This window comes from Cydia fagiglandana, chromosome 9 (assembly GCF_963556715.1).
Source record: "Cydia fagiglandana chromosome 9, ilCydFagi1.1, whole genome shotgun sequence".
NCBI classification, from domain to species: Eukaryota; Metazoa; Arthropoda; class Insecta; order Lepidoptera; family Tortricidae; genus Cydia; species Cydia fagiglandana.
The window spans coordinates 16,240,054-16,260,554 of record NC_085940.1 but is presented as its reverse complement, the minus strand read 5'-3'; the positions used below and the strand labels follow the sequence as shown (position 1 = coordinate 16,260,554).

The window sequence follows — 20,501 nt, the reverse complement described above, 5'->3', positions numbered from 1 at the left end:
TCGTTAACTTTTATCATATAGTCCACAGAACAGTTACCTTTTTCTTAAATGTGTTTGACCCACTTGTATGTCCGAAAGCTGAACTGAAACTTTTCGTACCTTCTTAATTTCGATGATACCTAATAGTGTTATGCCATCAAGATGTTTAGAGACCAAAGGAAGCGAAAGAAACACTGTCACAAAACAGCAGAATCTCGAGGCCGTCGAGGGGTTTTGGTTCGTTAGAATCGTCTCGATGACTGGGGGTCTGTATATGATAAAGAGTATAATAAAAATATATAACACTTTAAACTCTCGCGTTTTGTACACATATTTAATTACACAAACGGGTCTACCGCGATATAATTTCATTGTTTTTCCGTGACCACAGCTGGTGCAACTCAGCCGAAACGTCGGAATTAAAGGTAAAAACAATGAAATTATATCGCGGTAGACCCGTTTGTGTAATTAAATATGAATAAAAATATGTCTCTATAATTAATGTACAACAATTACGCTACGTCTTACGTAGGCGAACAACGCGCGAACGCGGCGCGGCGCGGCGCGGCGAAAGCGGCCGCCGCCGCGCCGCGCCGCGCCGCGCCGCCTGACATTCGCGTGCAAATCGCGCCGCACCGCGTTCGCAACGAGATCGCTTACGTAGGACACTTCTATGGGCATCAAAGGATTGATTTCGCCGCGCCGCGCCGCGCCGCGTTCGCGCGTTGTTCGCCTACGTAAGACGTAGCGTTTTAGAATCTAGACAGATATCTACGCGAACTGTAGAGATTATCTGTAGAACTAAATATGTCTATAGGCTCTATGTAGAGATAGTGCACTCGAAGTTTCAATATGAATAACATTATGCCTATAGTTCGTTTTTTTTAGCATTAGAAATAAGGTAAACAATCTTGATGTGACTTTTAATTGAAAAACACATTTTAAAAATAAGTTACAGCAAATATGTAACAATTATGAATTTAATACGATCATTTATATTCTTCTGCTTTCATAAGTAATAGTTTTTGATTTTTAAAAAGCGTTTTTTTAATTAAAAGACATGTCAAGATCGCTTACCTTCTTGCAAGTTCTTTTTAATGCTAAAAAAACGAACTATAAAAGAATAACTAATTACATAAGCTTCACTAACTTCAGAATACTCCTACCTACAGTTCTATCTTCTATCCGCCCAGAGACCTATAAAAAGGTCTCCTGTTCCATTTTAATTTGAACTTTGTGTTGACAAAATAAAATTTCATTTTGCTTGCCAACGTTTGACGTATGGGCGGCTAGCAGCTATGGGAATCCTATAACTAAACCGGTTTTTAAACATACAGGTACCTAATCCTAATTGCGTGGTGTTACATAATACCAGCCCAGTAGGTAATTGAAATGTTCCAAGTATTTTCTTGTGAGTTGTGCCTATAGGCAGTCTTCATAACATAGTGATCTCATACTTTAATGAGTTATTATTGCTTACCAATGTAAGTAATAGGTAATTATTAGGTATCCCAACCCAAGGCGTAGTGCCTTTGAGGAAAACTACCGTTCTCTATCAACTAAACAATAAGTGAATCACCAATTCACCAATATGGCAAAACTTTGGACTAATTACATTACCTTAATTAATTGACCGAATAAATATTCGCGATTACATATTATCAACGTCCGCATTATCATTTCTTGTATCAGTAATTTAAAGTTCCTCTAACCTTAGTTCAGCTGTTTTTTAAATGTGTTTTGTTATTGTTATGTCACATTACCTCACGTTACGTTAGTAGAACATTCTTTTATCGAGGTAACCGCTTGATACCGTAATACTATTAGCATCTCGTTCTTCCATGGGAGTGCCCTAGTGATGTACCTTACTACCTTAGCGCGCGCCATGCCTTCGCCAGCCAGTTTGCCCGCCAACGCGTCCCAGCGACGCCGCGTCGCGAGTACCATAGACATTATAGACAACCCGATTCCCGATTCCCGCTTTTAAGGTATTTTCGCAAAGTTACCCGCACTGTTTCGATTTGAAATTGGAATTTGTTCGAAGTGTTTTTGTTTTGTTTTTAATTTATTAAAAGTGTTGTAAAGTGGCTTGTGAAGTTCCGCCGGCATGACTGTTGTTAATGTTGTGATCCTTTAGTTGTTTCTTTTGGAATTCATTGTTGTTGTTAAGTAATGCCTAACTACTATCTTCTAATAATTTAAAATTCTAATAATCTGTAATTGAATTAGTTATGTATGTTTGTATGTATGTTTAAAATATACGAGACAGAAACTACCATACGTGTTTTTACCTTTAAGACGCAATGCATAGATATTACGATGTTAAGTATCGTAATCGTAGCTTTTCTAAGTGCCTATCTATCTAATTTATGTATCTTTGGAAGTGAATCACCCAAGAACTAATAAATCCGTAGGTGTTAAAAAGGTTAGACAAGCATACATAATTGCAAATTATTATTGATAAGTACCTACTATACTATTGCCTCGTAGGAATTTCGATGGCCTCATTTCTGCGAACGTTTAAGTTATTCAGCTGGTCTAACTTGTAAACAAGACGAGGTTTTTATTATACAGGGTGGTCCAAACCTTGACGTCCAAAAATTTTCAGAATCAGAATAAACCCCATGTATATTATCTGATTTTTCGTAGTTTTAGAGTTATGACTTTTTTACTTTTAACTTTTGTTAAGAAATTCCGGGGTAAAGCAATTAATAAGGTTTTTGACCAACCTGTATTTTGAAACGAACTGGATTAAAAAATAAAAAAAATATTATAAGTAGGTAGGTAGGTAGTATTATTTTTTAAACATGGCCTGAAAAAGCTCTATTTTTGATACTTATTCAAGTATTCTCTTTTTGTACTTCATTAAAATTGGGATACGTATTGAGTTTCCTAATTTCATACACATTTAAAAAAAAGCTTAAAAAATTATTATTCTAAAATTGGCAAAGTTTTATGAGTTCGAAGACATCGGGCTTTTAATGAAATATGCAATACCTAAGTAGTAACCAGGATGCTGCTTAAAATATCTGACACAGATGATAAAGGCCTATTATTATTATTATTTAATTTATTTATTTCAAAAAATATACTTATGTCTAGGTATACAAAAGTTTCGCCAAACTGTAGACAGTTTGTTGGCGAAAACTATTAAGTACTAATTTGTTAAACGTCGTATGGTTGTTAATAAATGATAATAAAAGCTATAACATACACGAATAAACTAGTAAACACGGCAGAGAGAGAATAGATTGAAGGACATTAGGACCAGGGAGCCCCTTTGATAAATTAAATTTATAAATATTGAAAAAACTGTAAAGTAAACGTTAAGTTAATTCAAAGGGTAAACGTTAGAAAAGTGCCCTGTGAATAGTTTGAATCAATTTAATAATAATAATAACAGTCATAATTTAAAATTTTATTTACGTTGGTAGGAAATTAACCAGTGAGTTGAGTGAGTACCTGAACTAGAAGTAGGGCTTATTGGTGGTATGGCTATATTGACCTAAAATCTCGTCTATTAGGAATTACAACTGAATCCCAAGAAAACCACGATTCCCGGCGAATAAAGGTGAAATTTATCGTCTTCCTGACAAGTTTATAGCTCGTCAAAACATAACATAATTTTATTGATTGTAAAGGCAGAGATGACCGAATTTTTTTTTATTACATATATTACATTCATGTACGACATAGTAAGTACAAGGTGAACATGAACCCTGACAGGATGTAGCAAATTAGTATTAATAGTAAGTGCTAAAGTTATGTGTTATACCTACTAGTAACATAAACAAAGGTTTCGGCTTCTTTTTTCTATTTTACTATTCGGACGTGTAAAGGACTCGTCATCCATCTTATCTATTTACTGCATTGTTGAAATGACATGCTTTATTTCGATTTTGAAACGGTTTAAAGCTTGATTCAAAGTACAAATTATATAGGTGATACAGGTACAGGTAATTCATTCATTAATTATAAGATCATACAGGGGTGTTTATTTAGTCACCTGCACTATGACTTATATTCAGCCCGTAAATTATCGCAGGTGACTAAATAAACACCCTGTATAAAATTAGTTATTAGTGACAAAATGGCCAACATTATTGTTAAAGATGAGGTGGTATATCCTGCTGCTGGCGCTGGCCTCGGCCCGCGGGCAGGACACGTGCCAGTCCAGCTCGGAGCCCCAATACCTGCTCTTCGGCACCAAGACCGCATACAACTACGTCAACAGGAACTTGCCCAATCTCAACCCGCAGAATATACCTGGTGAGTGTCTGTTTTTTAAGTTTCTCCCATGTAGGTACACATTATACATGCAGCTTATGAATGGAATTCATTTATTCGTTTTCATTTTGGTCGATATTACATGTAATAGGGTATTATACTATATTTAAAAAATATATTTTACACCCTGTATGAAATAAAGCACCAGATAATTATTAGAAAACACAGACAGGAGTTATTTTTAAACACAAATTCTATTTAATAAATCGGATAGAAATATAAAAAGTAGGTGAGTTGACCGTGACGTCACGATGTAATGTTTCATATAATTGACTAGTAGGAAAATACCCTATTAAAAAAATCTGCGAATATCACACAAACAAATCAGTTTCGTAAGAATAAAAGCTGATATTTAATTAATCAATAAAATTTATAAGTAAAAAGTCGTAATTTAAATTTTTACCTATTCCTACGCGTGAAACATAGTAAACAAAACAAAATCAACTCGGACTGTGACAGTGCCAACATTACGAAGCGAAAAACCATAGACAAATGCACAAAGGCTTGACAAAGGAATTAAAAATCAATTTGAAATAGCACCACACTATTCCGGGTCATTCACCTCAGTCTAAACCTGTTATTACTAAACTTTAAAAGAAAAGAAGACAAAATTTATGCATTGTTTTTGTAGCTCTTCAATTGTTTTATTTCAATGAGTGTAGGTATAGGTATAGGTACAATAGGTACTTCTAACTTACAATTATTATTTACGAACAAAAATGTCAACAAGAGAGTCCCAAATTAGGTATGACCTTTGGAAACAAAATGTAGTTACTTGTTTTGCAAGGGGGCAAAGTCGTTGTTTAACCGCTCGAGCTAATATTACACCCCAGCAAGCGAAAGATTCCAAAATTGAACCACGAGCGTATGGAGTTCGAAAAATGGAATCTTGAGCGTTGCGAGGGTTCCAAAGCATTAGGTTAAACAAAATTTGCCCCCGAGCACAGAATAAATAATAGTACTAGGTACAGAAGACTCACTCTCTAACAAAACGCGTCTGTTACGATCAGCACAGATATGGCCGCTAGTTGGCGACAGCGTCATGCGCAGCTTATGGCCAACCCCAAAATTGGGGTGGAACGGATGTACTTTTAGCTACCTGTAGCAAAGCGACGAAATCGCGGAGTGAGCCACGCCTGCCCCGAGTGAAACACAAAATTTCACCACACCAACCCGGAGGAAATATTAAATGTAAAATATCAAACAAAATCAAACCCAAATGAGTGTTATTATTTTTATCATCCAAAATCTTCATTGAAAAGTAAATTCTACCAGAAACATAAGAAAACAACTCAAAATTTGTATTTGACTACTTTGCCTCACATGTGTGTTACTTTGCCTAACTTTGCTATCAGTTTTTGAAGTGCAAAGTAAGCCTTTCCGAGCTGGTGTGGTGAAAAAACTATTAAAGACTTGTAAGTACCTAATCATTATTTTAGAAGAAATTGGTCGATATTAAACTTTCGTGAGACATATTTTAAATTGAAACATGTCGCCAATAGCGACTAAAAATTCAAGTGAGTGAAACCGTTGTCGTATAAACAATTTAAGAAATTGGTCGTTTCGGTCGAATTTTGGAAAATATTACGGTATGGTAGTATTTTCGTGTTGATTTTACTAAGCCTAGTCAGGTAATATGTACGTGTAAATAGTAGATACCATTGGACCTCGTATGCCTCTTGTTTGTATTGCATTTACCGCACTTTCTATACCTAATCAAACTACAACGGACCGTCAGTTTTGTAACAGACTGCTCTTTAACGCTGAGTAATCATGTCATACTGCATGCCATGCCATCGAAGACTCAACAATACAACTTTCGATTCGATAATCAAATTGGTTCCCTTCACGTTAAAATACTATGTTATATGTATCCCTTTTTATCGTAACTTGACTGAGTCAATTTCTCATATTATGTAAACTGTTTTACAAGTTTAGTAGTATACGAGTTCAGATTTCAGAAGTTCAGATTTTAAATGATGACTACCTACACACATAGGTTCAGTCAAAGAATTTAATTTACTACCCATTTTGTACTTTGTCACAGTGACAACCGTATGAGGTCTCTAGCGGCTTTCATATTGATTGTCACTGTGACAAAGTACGAAATGGGTCGGAAATTAAATTCTTTGACTGTACCTAGGACAGTTTGGTGAGTAGGCGTGAGACACAGGAAACCATTCAGCAATACGCGTACCGAATGGGTTTGATATTATATTACAACCTTATCTTATGAAATGTGTGCAATTTGATCCGCGCGGACAGTCAAAACAACGCCTACCTGCATATTTTGATAACCAAACAAATACCGGGTGTGGCCTGTAACATGTGCAAATAATTAAAACATAGATTGTACTCCTCAAACGGTGACACTTTTGTTCTACATCTTTTAAAAATTATGAAGTATTTTACTCTCTATTTTTCATACAAAATAAATATTATCTTCAATGGACGCCATCGCCGCGCCATATCATTGTGATTGACGTTGCTTGTCACACCTTAAACATAACAAAATTCGCAATACATTGCGTCTTAGAATAAACTTAGAGTGTATTAAAAATCAAACCCCAATAAGTTACTTATTTTTAATAGTCGCTGAACAAATGTTGGTCAGTATGAGGAGTACAGCCTACAGTTTAATTTTTTGCTCATATTACAGGCCACACCCGGTATTACTTCCGATTGCATGTTAGTTAAATACAAAGTAAAAAAAGAGACAAGTTCACATTCATCTTTTTAGCGATTTGGAAACACATAATATTTGTGGTTAAAAATAGTTATTTACATGATACAAGTGCGAGTTGCGATTTGCGATTATTCACAGTGTGTCGTACGTTTTACAGTACATAATATGTATGGCCCTTTAAATTTTCGACGTAGTTACATAATGTGCTTATTATAGGACCTGGTGTCGTAATGTAGCACCTGTAGCACCTAATTTAGGTAGGTACTGTAAATATGGTTTTGCGTACGTATCTAATTCACTTCCAAAAGCTATTAAATTTGTATGTTGTAATAAGACGTAACGTAACGTAAGTAATTGACATTATTCAGTCCAGACTATAGTTCGTTTTTTTAGCATTAGAAAGAACTTGCAAGAAGGTAAGCGATCTTGACATGTCTTTTAATTGAAAGACGCTTTTTAAAAATCAGTAACTATTACTTATGAAAGCAGAAGAAAATAAATGATCATATTAGATTCATAATTGTTACATATTTGCCGTGACTTATTTTATAAACGTGTTTTTCAATAAAAAGACACATCAAGATTGTTTACCTTATTTCTAATGCTAAAAAAAACGAAGTATGTATAATGAAAATTGTCGGATATGTAGAAAAAACTGTAACTAATAAATTACTTAGTTCAATCAAGATCGAAATTAGAAAACAGGCAGTGGCATTTAGTCAGACCAATCAATTCAAACGGCGTTTAATTTAAATTTAAATGCGGTTTTACATACTAAATGAGTTTAGAACCGAGTACAAGGAGGAATGAAAAGAGGTAATTTAATCATTTATTGTTTAAAGCAAGAAGTAAGAGTTCGATTGCTTGTGTATCACCTGTAATAGGTTTAGTATTTAGTAGTAAAAGTTTTATTATGTTTGTTTTTGTTTATTTCTTTCAGTTTTAATAAATAAATTCAATGATGTGTTAGTCGACATATAAATAATTAAATATCTAACTAATAAATATAACTATTAATATCAACATGGGATTTCCTATAACTCCATAATGAGCCCAGGAGACATCACCATGCTATTTTAAACAGTATTTTATTAAACGATGAAAAATCTGCTATTGGCACAATTCCAGCGGTTAATTCCGGTTGTGACATCACTGGAAATATGACCCTTATTGCGAAGGGCGTAAGCCCTAAAATAAGTTACATGATGCGATATAAATATTTATATGCCTAATCATTACGGTAGATTTCCCGTGGCCATCAGACGAGTAAAATTAGCTGTGTTTAAAAACATAGCTTTATGTTATTATTTTTGACATTATACATAGTAACTGTCGCGAATATTTAACGTTGTTAGATTTTGCGTCACAGTCGTAAATACGTAGGTAAGTGTTGTTGTTGTTTTCATTTTTAAGGGTAAATTTCCTAAATAACAAGCTTAGGTACCAAGGTTAGGTAGGACTTAGGTACATATCTCTAATTACCTACCTATTATATATACCTACCAAAGCCACTAACTATTAACTAACTGTTTTGGCTCAGCGATCCAAAGAGAAAATTGGCCTCCGAAACGAGAGCGTGCCACCTCTCCCGATCTTAAACCGACCAAACCCACAATTATTGTGGATACCAAAGCCACAAAAATTGGAATTTTTCACATGTCATGTCACGAGCGGACAAACTTTACCCCATAGTAAAACAAATAACTATTATTACCACGGGCATTATCGAAACGTCGAGGTGAATGAAATTGCTCATAAATCTTCTTTAGTGCATAGGTATGGCAAATGCCTACAATTTCGAATGTTGGCAGCGCATCATTGCAACAATGGCGATATTTGGCACAGTTTTCATAGGCACGGAAACTAGAACACTGTCGAGTTATGTCTAGTCTAGTAAACATGCTGGCTGGGTTATTCGCATTCTAACTTTGATTTTAGTAGTTTAGACAGCATTCGTAATGCATTGCATCTCCTGATTCGGTCAAGTAGTGTTCTAATGTATGGGGAAGACAAACAAATTATAGCCAGCATTCAATGAATGAACTATGATACCTTAGGGTATGGTGCTTTACGTACACTAGTGTCCCATGCCCTCCCCCTGACGCAACCCCCCCTTTTAGCATGAAATATGTCCCGGGTGGCGGCTTTTTTTTAATTTTTGAAAGTGTCAAGGTAAGAAAAGTATACTTTCCGCAAAAAATTAAAAAAAAACTGTCAACCGGGACATATTTCATGTTAAAAGTGGGGTTTGCGTCAGGGGGAGGGGATTGGACACTAGTGTACGTAAAGCACCATACCCAAAGGTTTCATACTACATTCATCAAATGCTGGGTATAATTTGTTTTTCAAAAAACACAATTTGACCGAATCATCGCTCGATCGTGTGGCGCATTACTTGCAAGTGGTGTCAAAATTAAATCAAATTGTAACAAGTGTACAGTCAAGGAATTTAAATTCCGACCCATTTCGTACTTTGTCACAGTGACAATCAATATGAAAGCCGCTAGAGACCTCATACGGCTGTCACTGTGACAAAGTACGAAATGGGTCGGAATTTAAATTCCTTGACTGTACATAGCTTGCACATTGCACAACAGTACTTACTTAATCCAGCGTATTTCGCTAGCCGTGCAAAGAGGAAACGCCAGCAGCGTGCTAGGTACATTTAGCCGGGTACCTATGGCATATATGATATATATAATACCCTTAATTTTTATATTTACGTAGTTATAAGTTTGTAAATTCCTGTATCTATTTACATTTCATAGTAATAAAATATTTGACGCTTACAAACCACAACATATCAGTAGCGGGGCGATTACTGTTCTGTAACTCGATTCCCATCGGCTTACATTACAGGTATAAGAGGTATCTAAGTCTTCTTCCTCGCGTTATCCCGGCATTTTGCCACGGCTCACATAGGAGCCTGGGGTCCGCTTGACAACTAATCCCATGATTTGACGTAGGCACTAGTTTTTACAAAAGCGACTGCCATCTGACCTTCCAACCCAGAGGGGAAACTAGGTCTTATTGGGATTAGTCCGGTTTCCTCACGATGTTTTCCTTCACCGAAAAGCGACTAGTAAATATCAAATGATATTTCGTACATAAGTTCCGAAAAACTCATTGGTACGAGCCGGGGTTTGAACCCGCGACCTCCGGATTGCAAGTCGCACGCTCTTACCACTAGGCCACCAGCGCTTCAAGAGGTATCTAAGTATCTATCGAAAATGTTTGAAGGATACCTTGTTCGGATCGGAGGGCGGTGATGCTGATGACTTGTCATGTCAGACTATTCCCTTCCCTAAAAACCAGTTTACCCTCATCGCGTTCCCATTAAACTAACGGCTCGATTCGGAAAATGAATTATATTTCTATTAGACTTCTACAAGTTACGATATGGATAATTTATACTGGAGTCAGTTATGTAACGCTGCCATACATGACCCAAAAATTTTTTATTAAGCTATGAGCTTCATCACATCTGATATTTGAGTAATTCTAAGCATTTCTAGCGTGAAGTGGGGGGGAGGGTGGGGTACAAAGACGGCCGCCATCCGTCATCTTTAAAAAAAATCTACTCTGATCCTGGTGGGTACTAGGGCAAGTTTGGTATCATTTTCGTATAAACCAAAGACGTAGAATTCATTGCTGATATTTGTTTTTTCAATTTCATAGTAATTTTACAAGAAAAACGTAAAAAGGTGAAAAATTTGGTTGGAGATTTTTGCTACGCGGAGCCGAAACTACAAAAGATAGAAAGTTGAAATTTGCACACTAGATTACATTTATAAAGTGTACAAGAGATAAGAAGCGATTTTGAGAAATTCAACCCCTAAGGGGGTTAAAAAGGGGATGAAAGTTTGTATGGGGTTCAAGTTTTATTTTAAGCTAGGAATTTGAAACTTCGTAAAACGATATATTATTAAAATACAAGAAAACTAATTTCAGCGTTTTTGAAAATTCATCCCCTAAGGTGGTGAAAAAGGAGTTGAAAGTTTGTATGGATATCAAAAAAATTTTCGAACGCGGGACTTGAATCTTTGTATTTGGGGATATTATTAAAAGACAGGAAAAGTAATTTCAGCGTTTTGTAAAATTCATCCCCTAACAGGGTTAAAAAGGGGTTGAAAGTTTGAATCCATTACAAATCCGAGTAGACACACATTTCTTATTGGCTCCCAGGCTTGAAATGCTTAGAATTACTCAAGGAACATATGTGATGAAGCTCATAGCTTAATAAAAAATTTTTGGGTCAACTTTATAACTGCTTCCGCTATTTAAAGATATTTGTAAGATAGATATGTCAAATTTGACGTTTCCGCGGTTCTGGAGATCCTCTTGAACGATTTCGACAAGTTATGACTTAGATATCCAAGTCACATCTAGTCGATATCTAATGTAAATCTAGTTGATCTCTAAATCGTCTCTAGATCTTGTGATTATCTCGAAATCCGAATAGGCCTGTAACTTAAGGGCAGCCATATTCAAGATCATAATAATAAGTAAACCCGCGGACCGCATGCCGCAATCTTCAATCCTACTGTAATTATAAGTTTTTGGTTCATTTACTTTACTGCAAGTAAGTAATTTAAGTAATATGAGTCAAATGATTGTACACACATAAGTAATTAACAATTAAAAGTTATGATGGATGGACATAGTATGACAAACGCGCGTGTGTCGCTCTAGCAATATTTAATTTTAATACACATATCTAATAATAACGCGCGGCGGTTAATAATTATAACGCGGCAGTATAAAAGATACAGGATGTGTTTAGAAAACGGTTGTTATGTACATATAAGCTACCTATAAGCTATATCTAATTGGTCATGAAATCTATACAAATACCTAAAATTAAAAAATAATACTCATCTACATCAAAAATGTTTTATTTTTTTGTTTATTCATCATTTTAGAATAAAACAAAAAGCCCATCAAGACTCTTAAATTTACGACGACGAACGTTGGAATCCATCCGTAAATATCCGAAATGAATACAACATTTATGTAGGTATTATATAGTCCGTTTTTTTTTAGCATTAGAAAGAACTTCGCAGAAGTAAGCTTGTAGTTCCAAATTGGGCACTTTTAGCGGTAATAATTTGAAATAAATTATATGTATTGACCGTGCTACATTAGATAATTCAATAATTATTAACAATTAAAGAGCCTGATAAAAACTGCACGCTTGCTTCTGTGGAGTTCTTTCTAATGCTAAAAAAAAACGAACTATAGTTAGCTAATATGTCCGTCTTTTCTGTTCCCAAAAGTTAAGTTAAAGTTAGTAAGTATATTGGTCAAAACGCAACCATAAATAGTTAGTTAGTCATAGTTAGTTAGTTAGTTAGTTAGGCTCCTACTAAGAAACCTTTGTTTTTCTGTAGCAAAAAGTCTATATACAGGACCCCGCCGTCTCGCCAGGTTTGCTCATTATTTGAATTTTGAGTTACTAAATAGTTTTGGCAACTGGTGTCTTAAATATCTTCGAAATTCAATTGGTACTTTTAGAATTCAAATCGGAAAAACTTTACCACATTTTCAGGGCAACCTGTGTTTTCCTAAGCAACCGTTTAATCCAGATTTATAATGTCATGTTCCGTGGTTATAAAAACGGCTTTTATAGGTTAAGCTATAAGCATACGTGTCAAAAGCGGCCGCGGCAAGCCCTTTTATCTGTAGTAAGGTGTGTTCCAGGGATGTTGCGGATGCAGATTTTTGACATCCGCGGATGCGGGTGCGGATACGGATATTTAAAGCCTCACATCCGCGGATGCGGATGCGGATGTCAAGATTTGGTACTTAAAAAACGTCAAATATTAAATTTTGAGCATTATTTATTAAAAATAAAAACGAAACGTTTAGTATATTTGGGGAATATAGGTGCGTTTTATTTAATAAACAGTAACTTAGCCGACTTTTCGGGATCTAGATGATATATAATGACGAAATTACCCAGCACTTACGCTGCCGGCGCCGCCGCTAATACGTTCCTGATACCGACTTGGTCGACATCCGCATCATGTGGATGCTCCACATCGATTTTATGGGGATGGGGATGCGGATGCGAATATCCGCAACATCCCTGTGTGTTCCATCAGTTAGACGAAGGGACGATCTGTAAACTTTCTTGCTAATACATATTTATAATACATAAGGTCCAGTACAGTCTTTACCATAAGGGCACACGGGGCCCGTGTCCAGGGCCCACAATCCTCAGAGGGCCCCGAAGGACAGACAATAACAGCATATATGTACCGTAAAATGGGGTGAGTTGGGTGAAATTTGACTTTCAACCCTCGATAATATTTTATTTTTACCAGTAAAAACTGAATGGTGTATATAATAAGTGGTTCGGACGTTTGTATTTTAGTTTATATTTTATTTTGGGTAGTTCCATTTCATAACTTTGACGATAAAGAGGTTACATTTCACCCCATTCATAACCCAACTCTCCCCGCGAAACCTACTCACCCCGTTTTACGGTAGGTACCTAAAAATGTACCATGGAAGCAAGAAATAAAGGAATACTGAATACTGGGAGCGGTAGGTAGATTTCTATGTTTTTGTGACCTTGACACAATTCGCAGTTCACAGACCAATACGAGTAAGTGCAGGCGATATGCTTTATGACACATAAGCATCTGCATGTGCTGCATGTGTTGCATGTGCTGAGTCATGGGTGTTTTCTATGTATTTAAGTATTTGTATATTATATATATCGTTGTCTGAGTATATACCCACAACACAAGCCTTCTTGAGCTTACTGTGGGACTTAGTCAATCTGTGTAAGAATGTCCTATAATATATATATATATATATTTTATGACACGACTCGCAGCGCATTTCACCGGCATCGGCACGAATAAGCGCGATATCATATCAATATCAAAACCATAATCAACCCGTAACAAATTTTAGAATCTGAATCCTACCTTTCTTACCCAGATCGCGTGGCTCACTCCGCGATTTCGTCGCTTTGCTACAGGTAGCTAAAATTACATCCGTTCGACCCCAATTTTGGGGTTTGCCATAAGCCGCGCGTGGCGCTGGCGCCACCTAGCGCCCATATCTGTGCTGATCGTGACAGACGCGTTTTGTTAGAGAGTGAGTCTTCTGTACCTAATACTATTATTTATTCTGTCCCCAGATCATGGGTACTTATAATTATAATTTCGTTTATGTCGTTATGTAAGAAAGAGTACGAGTATACCATAAGAAGTTAGAGATCTACTCTTACATCAAAAATTACACAGTCAAATTGTTTAAGTTAGAACAACGGGAGCCCTAAGCGTCCTTAGGCCCCATTTCCATAGAACATCACATTGTTACGCGTTACGCGTTCGTAGGCCTGGTGCATTGACTATATAGGTACTTAATACAGTTGATTCAATTGTTGACTTCGCAATAAAATGGATGACACTAATGGTTTGTTGAGATGGGTCAGTAAATTCAAATAATTGTAAGCTTGAATTAATGTGCAGGTATAAGCATGGTAGAGTTCCAAACAGCGAAATAGGTAGTCCGTTTCAGAGCTTAGACCTAATGTAGAGTTTATTTTATATTTATTTACAATCCTACATATAAGATGCAACAAGTAAAACGGTACAAACTCGAATTATTGCTAGTTTTCTTGACAGCAAGTCGTTTGGATGCCATCCCAACTCATTATTGTACGTCGTATAGCATCGTAAACCTTGGTGAAACGTGCTCCTCATGCGTACACCATATAACCGGGTTATAGGTTTGCGGCTGGCATATTTTAATTGCACAGTATAGACGGGCTACACACGGAATTCATATAGAATGGGTTCTTATCTTAGAAATTTTGATACAACTACCATTATGGCTCAGGGATCCAAAGAGAATCGTCCGACGAACGAAAGCCTAGCTTGCCTAGCGAAAACGACAGCGTGCCACCTGTCCCTATCCTGCGCAACTTCCTGGCAGTTACTGACGCGAAGCTAAAGCAGATCCTAGAGATTTTGATACGAAGGAAAATTGGGAAAAATCATCGGCTTATGGCCCTGGGACGCCCACCGCTCTACTAACTGTGATGCCTAGGTATCTCACTTAGATTGTCTCTGCCTATATGGAAATTAACTAGGTGCCTATTATGAAACGATGTTTTAGGTTTATTATTATTTTAGTCTAAAGGGGCCGCCGACAGATTACCATAAGTTCGCCGGACGATATCAGTCTGTCAGTTGTTCAGAACTGTCAACTTTTGCGAGTTTGACGGGCTGATATTATATCATCCGGCGAACTGGTAATCTTATATATTTCAAATACTTATATCGGGTGTGGCCTGTAATATGAGCAAAAAATTAAACTGTATGCTGTACTCCTCATACTGACCAACATTTGTTCAGCGAATTTTAAAAATAACTTGTCGTTTGATTTTTAATACACTTTAAAGTTTATTCTAAGACGCAATGTATTATGAATTTAGTTATGTTTAAGGCGTGACAAAGCAACGTCAATCACAATGTATGGCGTGGCGATGGCGTCCATTGAAGAGAATATTTATTTTGTATGAAAAATAGGGAGTCTAAATACTTCATAATTTTTAAAAGATGTAGAACAAAGTGTCACCGTTTGAGGAGTACAATCGATGTTTTAATTATTTGCTCATGTTACAGGCCACACCCGGTTATTTATTGTTTCGCTTTTTGAGTATTGAATGAAAAAAATTATAACTTCACTATTTTATTTGGTGTCTAACACAGACGACGCAGTATGCTGCGTACAGCATGAATTTTAGGTAGGTAGGTAATGGAAATGTTGCCTTCTGTCTGAATGACGATTTGCGCAGCTTTCGGCGTCAATCCCAACCCTAACGAAATAATATTGTCTTAGTAGGTATTAAGTAAGCACAAACACAGTCCAACTTTACTGTCGTAGTAAACAATATTTTGCGATATAACATGTGTGACACGAGTTATAGGAAAAATACTAAAAGCTTTCCGATTGTGGAAGTGTGTCACCCCTCAATAACGTCACTAGGTACAGAACACAGCATTGTGACCCAGTTTTTGTTTGCACGGGCAAACACAGGCGTGAGTTCATCTCCACGTGTAGGCACAGAATAAATAATAGTACTAGGTACAAAAGACTCACTGTCTAACAATACGCATCTGTCACGATCAGCACAGATATGGCCGCTAGGTGGCGACAGCGCCACGCGCGGCTTATGGCAAACCCCAAAATTGGGGTCGAACGGATGGACTTTTAGCTACCTGTAGCAAAGCGACGAAATCGTGGAGTGATCCACGCCAGGTGTAGGTACAATCTGCTCTTTTTAAAATAAAACCTTCAATAGCCTTGCCTAATCAACAATCGAAAAATTGGGTACATATCCTGCATATTCTGTAAATTTTTTGTACATCGTCGGAATATATCTACTTTCGTGAGTTTCGTGGGTTCGAGCTTTGTCCGAAGCGGATAAATATTTACATTTTTCCTTTTTCCATTAAAAAGAAATTGTAGTATCGCTTGCAGACGTTGTCTGTTTGTTAAAAACCGGCCAAGTGCTAGTAGGACTCGCGTTTTTAGGGTTCCGTACATAAGTCCGACTCACGCTTGACTGAACATTTCAAATAGGTTTTCCTATCATCTATAGGTAAAGAACAATTTTGAGTATTTTTTTCAAAATTTTTGACCCAGTAGTTTCGGAGATATAGGGGGGAATGGTAATTTTTTGGCTATTTTCTTAAATAACTTCGAACTTGTATTATAAAATTATAAAAAAAATATGTCCATCTTTGGGTCACTAATTTACATATGTGTACCAAATTTCAACTTAATTGGTCCAGTAGTTTCCGAGAAAATATAGGCTGTGACAGACGGACAGACAGACAGACAGACGCACGAGTGATCCTATAAGGGTTCCGTTTTTTCCTTTTGAGGTACGGAACCCTAAAAACTATCGCTTTATCGCTTACACGTAGTACTGAATACATGATATTGGAAGTAAGTAACAACTTGAAATGATTTCCATATTGTTTGTAGAGTGTACCTAACATTAATAAGTATGGTGGTAATGGTATAGCGAAAAGTTCATAGAAATCTCAAATCTCAACAACAATAACGTACAAGTACCGTAAAATGGGGTGAGTTGGGTGAAATTTTACGGTACAACAAAAATTGCAGTAAGTCGGGGGGATTAGAAGTGTCGATAGGGTGCATTTGCCCTCTTTTTTGAAAAATTCGTAGTCTGACTGAGCTAGAGTCAGACCAAGCTAAATTGATAGCACAGACTGACGAACTTCTATGAAATTATGACGTTTACTTAACACTTACATAGTGGTGCTATCATAATCGCTGCCAACTTAGCTTGGTCTTTAGGGCTAAGATAGAGAGACACTTTCATAAGTGGAGTTAACTTATACGCTTAGACTTACCCTAGGTCAGCAGTTCTCAAACTTTTTTGGTGACGGAACCCTTTTGGAAAGCGAAATATTTGACGGAGCCCCAAATTAAAAATTTTCGTTCGTCACGTGCACCAGATATACCTATAGAGGAACTGGTTATTTTCTTATTATTACAAGTATTCTCGCGGAACCCCAACAGAGGAGAATGGCTGCTCTAGGTAGCACATATGTCTTTAACGTGTGGAAAATTTCGAAAAAGCGTATTTCTAAAAATTTTAGTTAATGAAAACTAATTCTGACAAGGCAATTCTGACCCAATTGTTTCCAGTTGACAGGATATACAAAGGCTCATCTCCGTGAGTAGATATCGGTCTAGGCCGTACGCATATATTTTTGCTTGACCCAGTTGTGCATCGTGATGAAATGCCACCCTCTGCGGGGGTGAGCTCATAAACTGCCCCTGAGTCTAAGAATAATGTTGTTTATTAATCGATTTAGATGTTTCTAGGACAGTCACTAACGTGTAGGTAAAATTATGGCGTTAACCGATTAAAAAACTAACATCAGATCACAGCATCTTATACTTATTTTAAATATAGATGGTCAAGTAAATGTCGTCAGTAGAAAAAGGCGCGAAATTCAAATTTTCTATGAGACGATATCCCTTCGCGCCTATTTTTGTCAAATTTGCCGCCTTTTGCAATCTCATAACTTTCCCCGAACTTCAGGCATTAGGTTTACTATTTGCTACGTCTTTGGCTAGGCATCAAGGCGTGTATGACCATATACCATTCACTGATTTCCCTACCCTTGAATGCGGTGTTAGTGTTAGTAACCAAATATGTGCTACTCACCTTATTTGTAAATATTTTATGTATAGTCAGGCGTTGGCTAAAACCTATCGTTAGGAAACCCAATTAATTACAATCCCAACTTATTGGCTAATTCCCAAATCTGGAGCGCGACCTAAAAAACCTGAATCTCTGCCGTTTCGAACTCCCATTAGGGCCACCCTAGGACGATCAATTTGAACTAAACACCTACTGTCCATTTAGCAGTGTCAAACGCGGATCGTGAGGTCATCGTTTAGTCTTTATTTATGGCCGACAGATTACATGAACTTAATTAGAGATGGAACGGATAGTTGTTTGGCCGGATACCGGATATTCGGCCGAAATTCAGGCCGAATATCCGGTATCCGGCCGCCGAATATTCGGCCAGCGGAACTATACCTACATTTCGGTTTTTCAGGTGCGCATTGTGCAATTTTTGACCTGTAGGGCTACCGCCAATACCGAAAATCGTCAATTGCTGGGATTTTTCTCTGTCACTCTAATTACGCCTTCATTGGAGTAAAAGAGAAAGATCCCCGCAATTTGCGAATTTCGGTTTTCGCGGTAGCCGCTCTGTTTCGTAGTGAACGTTTGCGTGGACTGACGGACTCATTTTCTAGGTTCAAAATGGGTGCGCGTGTTAGTGAGTGGAATGTTTAAATTGTTTTATAATTATAAACGAGTACGATTATGACCGTGACTGTTTCTTAATCCAATTTTGTTTACTCCGAAATCAAGCAATGTTACTATCCGGTATCCGGCCGGATAGGACACTATCCGGTATCCGGCCGGATGTCAAAATAATGGCTGGATAGGCCGGATACCGGATAGTAACCGAATATCCGGTGCATCTCTAGCATGAACTATTTATACCTTGCTTAATTACGAGCGGACGTTACGTTATGTGTATTACGATCTGTTTGGAATAGTGTTTTATTTCCTGTGGTGTGAAGTTTTACGAGCTTTTTTCTAGTACGAGCGTACAATTCTGGCACCGGATATGAAACGTACTTTCCGATGGTACCGTACTGGTGACCCGATTCAAATTTAATATCTTGTTACGGTTTTGATCTTACATACTTATTTTGATACGACTTCGAAGATCGCTCACGCTGATTAGTGCATGTGAAATGAAAACTCGTGCGTGAAATGCGCGCTAGTCATTAGTCAATTAAGACGATAGCACAGAATAAATAATAGTACTAGGTACACAAGACTCACTCTCTAACAAAACGCGTCTGTTAAATCAGGACAGGTATGGGCGCTAGGTGGCTTATGGCTAGCCACCAAAATTGGTGTGGAACGGATGTACTTGTAGCTACCTGTAGCAAAGCGACGAAATCGCGGAGTGAGCCATGCCTGACGACAGTCAAGTCTAGGTCGTATCAAAACCAGGCGCGACACCATAACAAGAACACTTTCATGAAACACTTTTAATATTGTTTTGATAATAATTACTAGATATTATTGGGCATTAGTTAATTTTATTTGACGTATATTTCGTAGTCGTTTCGAAATCTTAGGCCTTGCCTTGACAGAAGGAGGTAAGTAAATAATTAAGTTGTGTCAATAATGTGTAGGTAAATATATGTATACCTACTATATTATTTGACTAACACATTACATTTGCCTATACCATAGTAGCACCTACGAGTATGGCAGATACGTACATAAGTAGTACCTATGTAAATATGTGCCTTATTTCGTAAGAATAGGTACGGCTTTGACCCACATTACAAGTAGATACCTACCTAACATCGATATATAACATTTAAGTTGGAATATATAGGCATATACAATGGAATCTCGATAACTCGAACCTCGATAAGGCAAAATCCTCATTAAAACGAAATTCGAGTAAAATGCCATTCCCTTCACTTCAAAGCCCAATCTCGGTACAGGATTTGTTCCAGAAATATTTTCTTCATATATATATATATATGAGGCACGAGCTCGAATCTCGACTGAGACGGGAAATTACATCCTCTATAAAAAAAATATTTTAAAAATCTCAACAATGATCTTGTCCCCAGGATGTCAGGCGAAAGCTATCTGGCTATTGAACCGGCATGGTGCTACCAATCCAGAGGCGGATGAACTGCCTCAGCTGCAGCACTTGACAGCCTTCAGGGACAACGTTGTGAAGAACTACCACAATGGCTACGACAAGGAGGTAGGTCTAGGCTACACTACAGTAATCCAACGGGGCAGTGGCGTAGCTATTAGGCGTGGGCGAAGTGGGCCTTGTTATAATTTTCAGCAATTTCTACAATACTGCTTGCTAGCGACCGGGACATATATTTGATATATTAGTAGGTAAACCCTTTATCACAATTCAAT

At 37.1% G+C, this 20,501-nt stretch overlaps 1 protein-coding gene across 1 annotated transcript in view; it reads left to right on the top strand.

Annotated features, from left to right (window-relative positions):
* Positions 1 to 1,771: 1,771 nt before the first annotated feature.
* LOC134667490 (multiple inositol polyphosphate phosphatase 1-like) overlaps positions 1,772 to 20,501 on the top strand; it is a 31,824-nt gene continuing 13,094 nt past the window's right edge. Inside the window, exons 1-3 of the mRNA XM_063524914.1 lie at positions 1,772 to 1,967; positions 4,092 to 4,248; positions 20,195 to 20,334. Of these exons, the coding sequence (XP_063380984.1) occupies positions 4,092 to 4,248; positions 20,195 to 20,334 (297 nt within the window). The 5' untranslated portion in view covers positions 1,772 to 1,967. The remainder of the gene's footprint in view (positions 1,968 to 4,091; positions 4,249 to 20,194; positions 20,335 to 20,501) is intronic.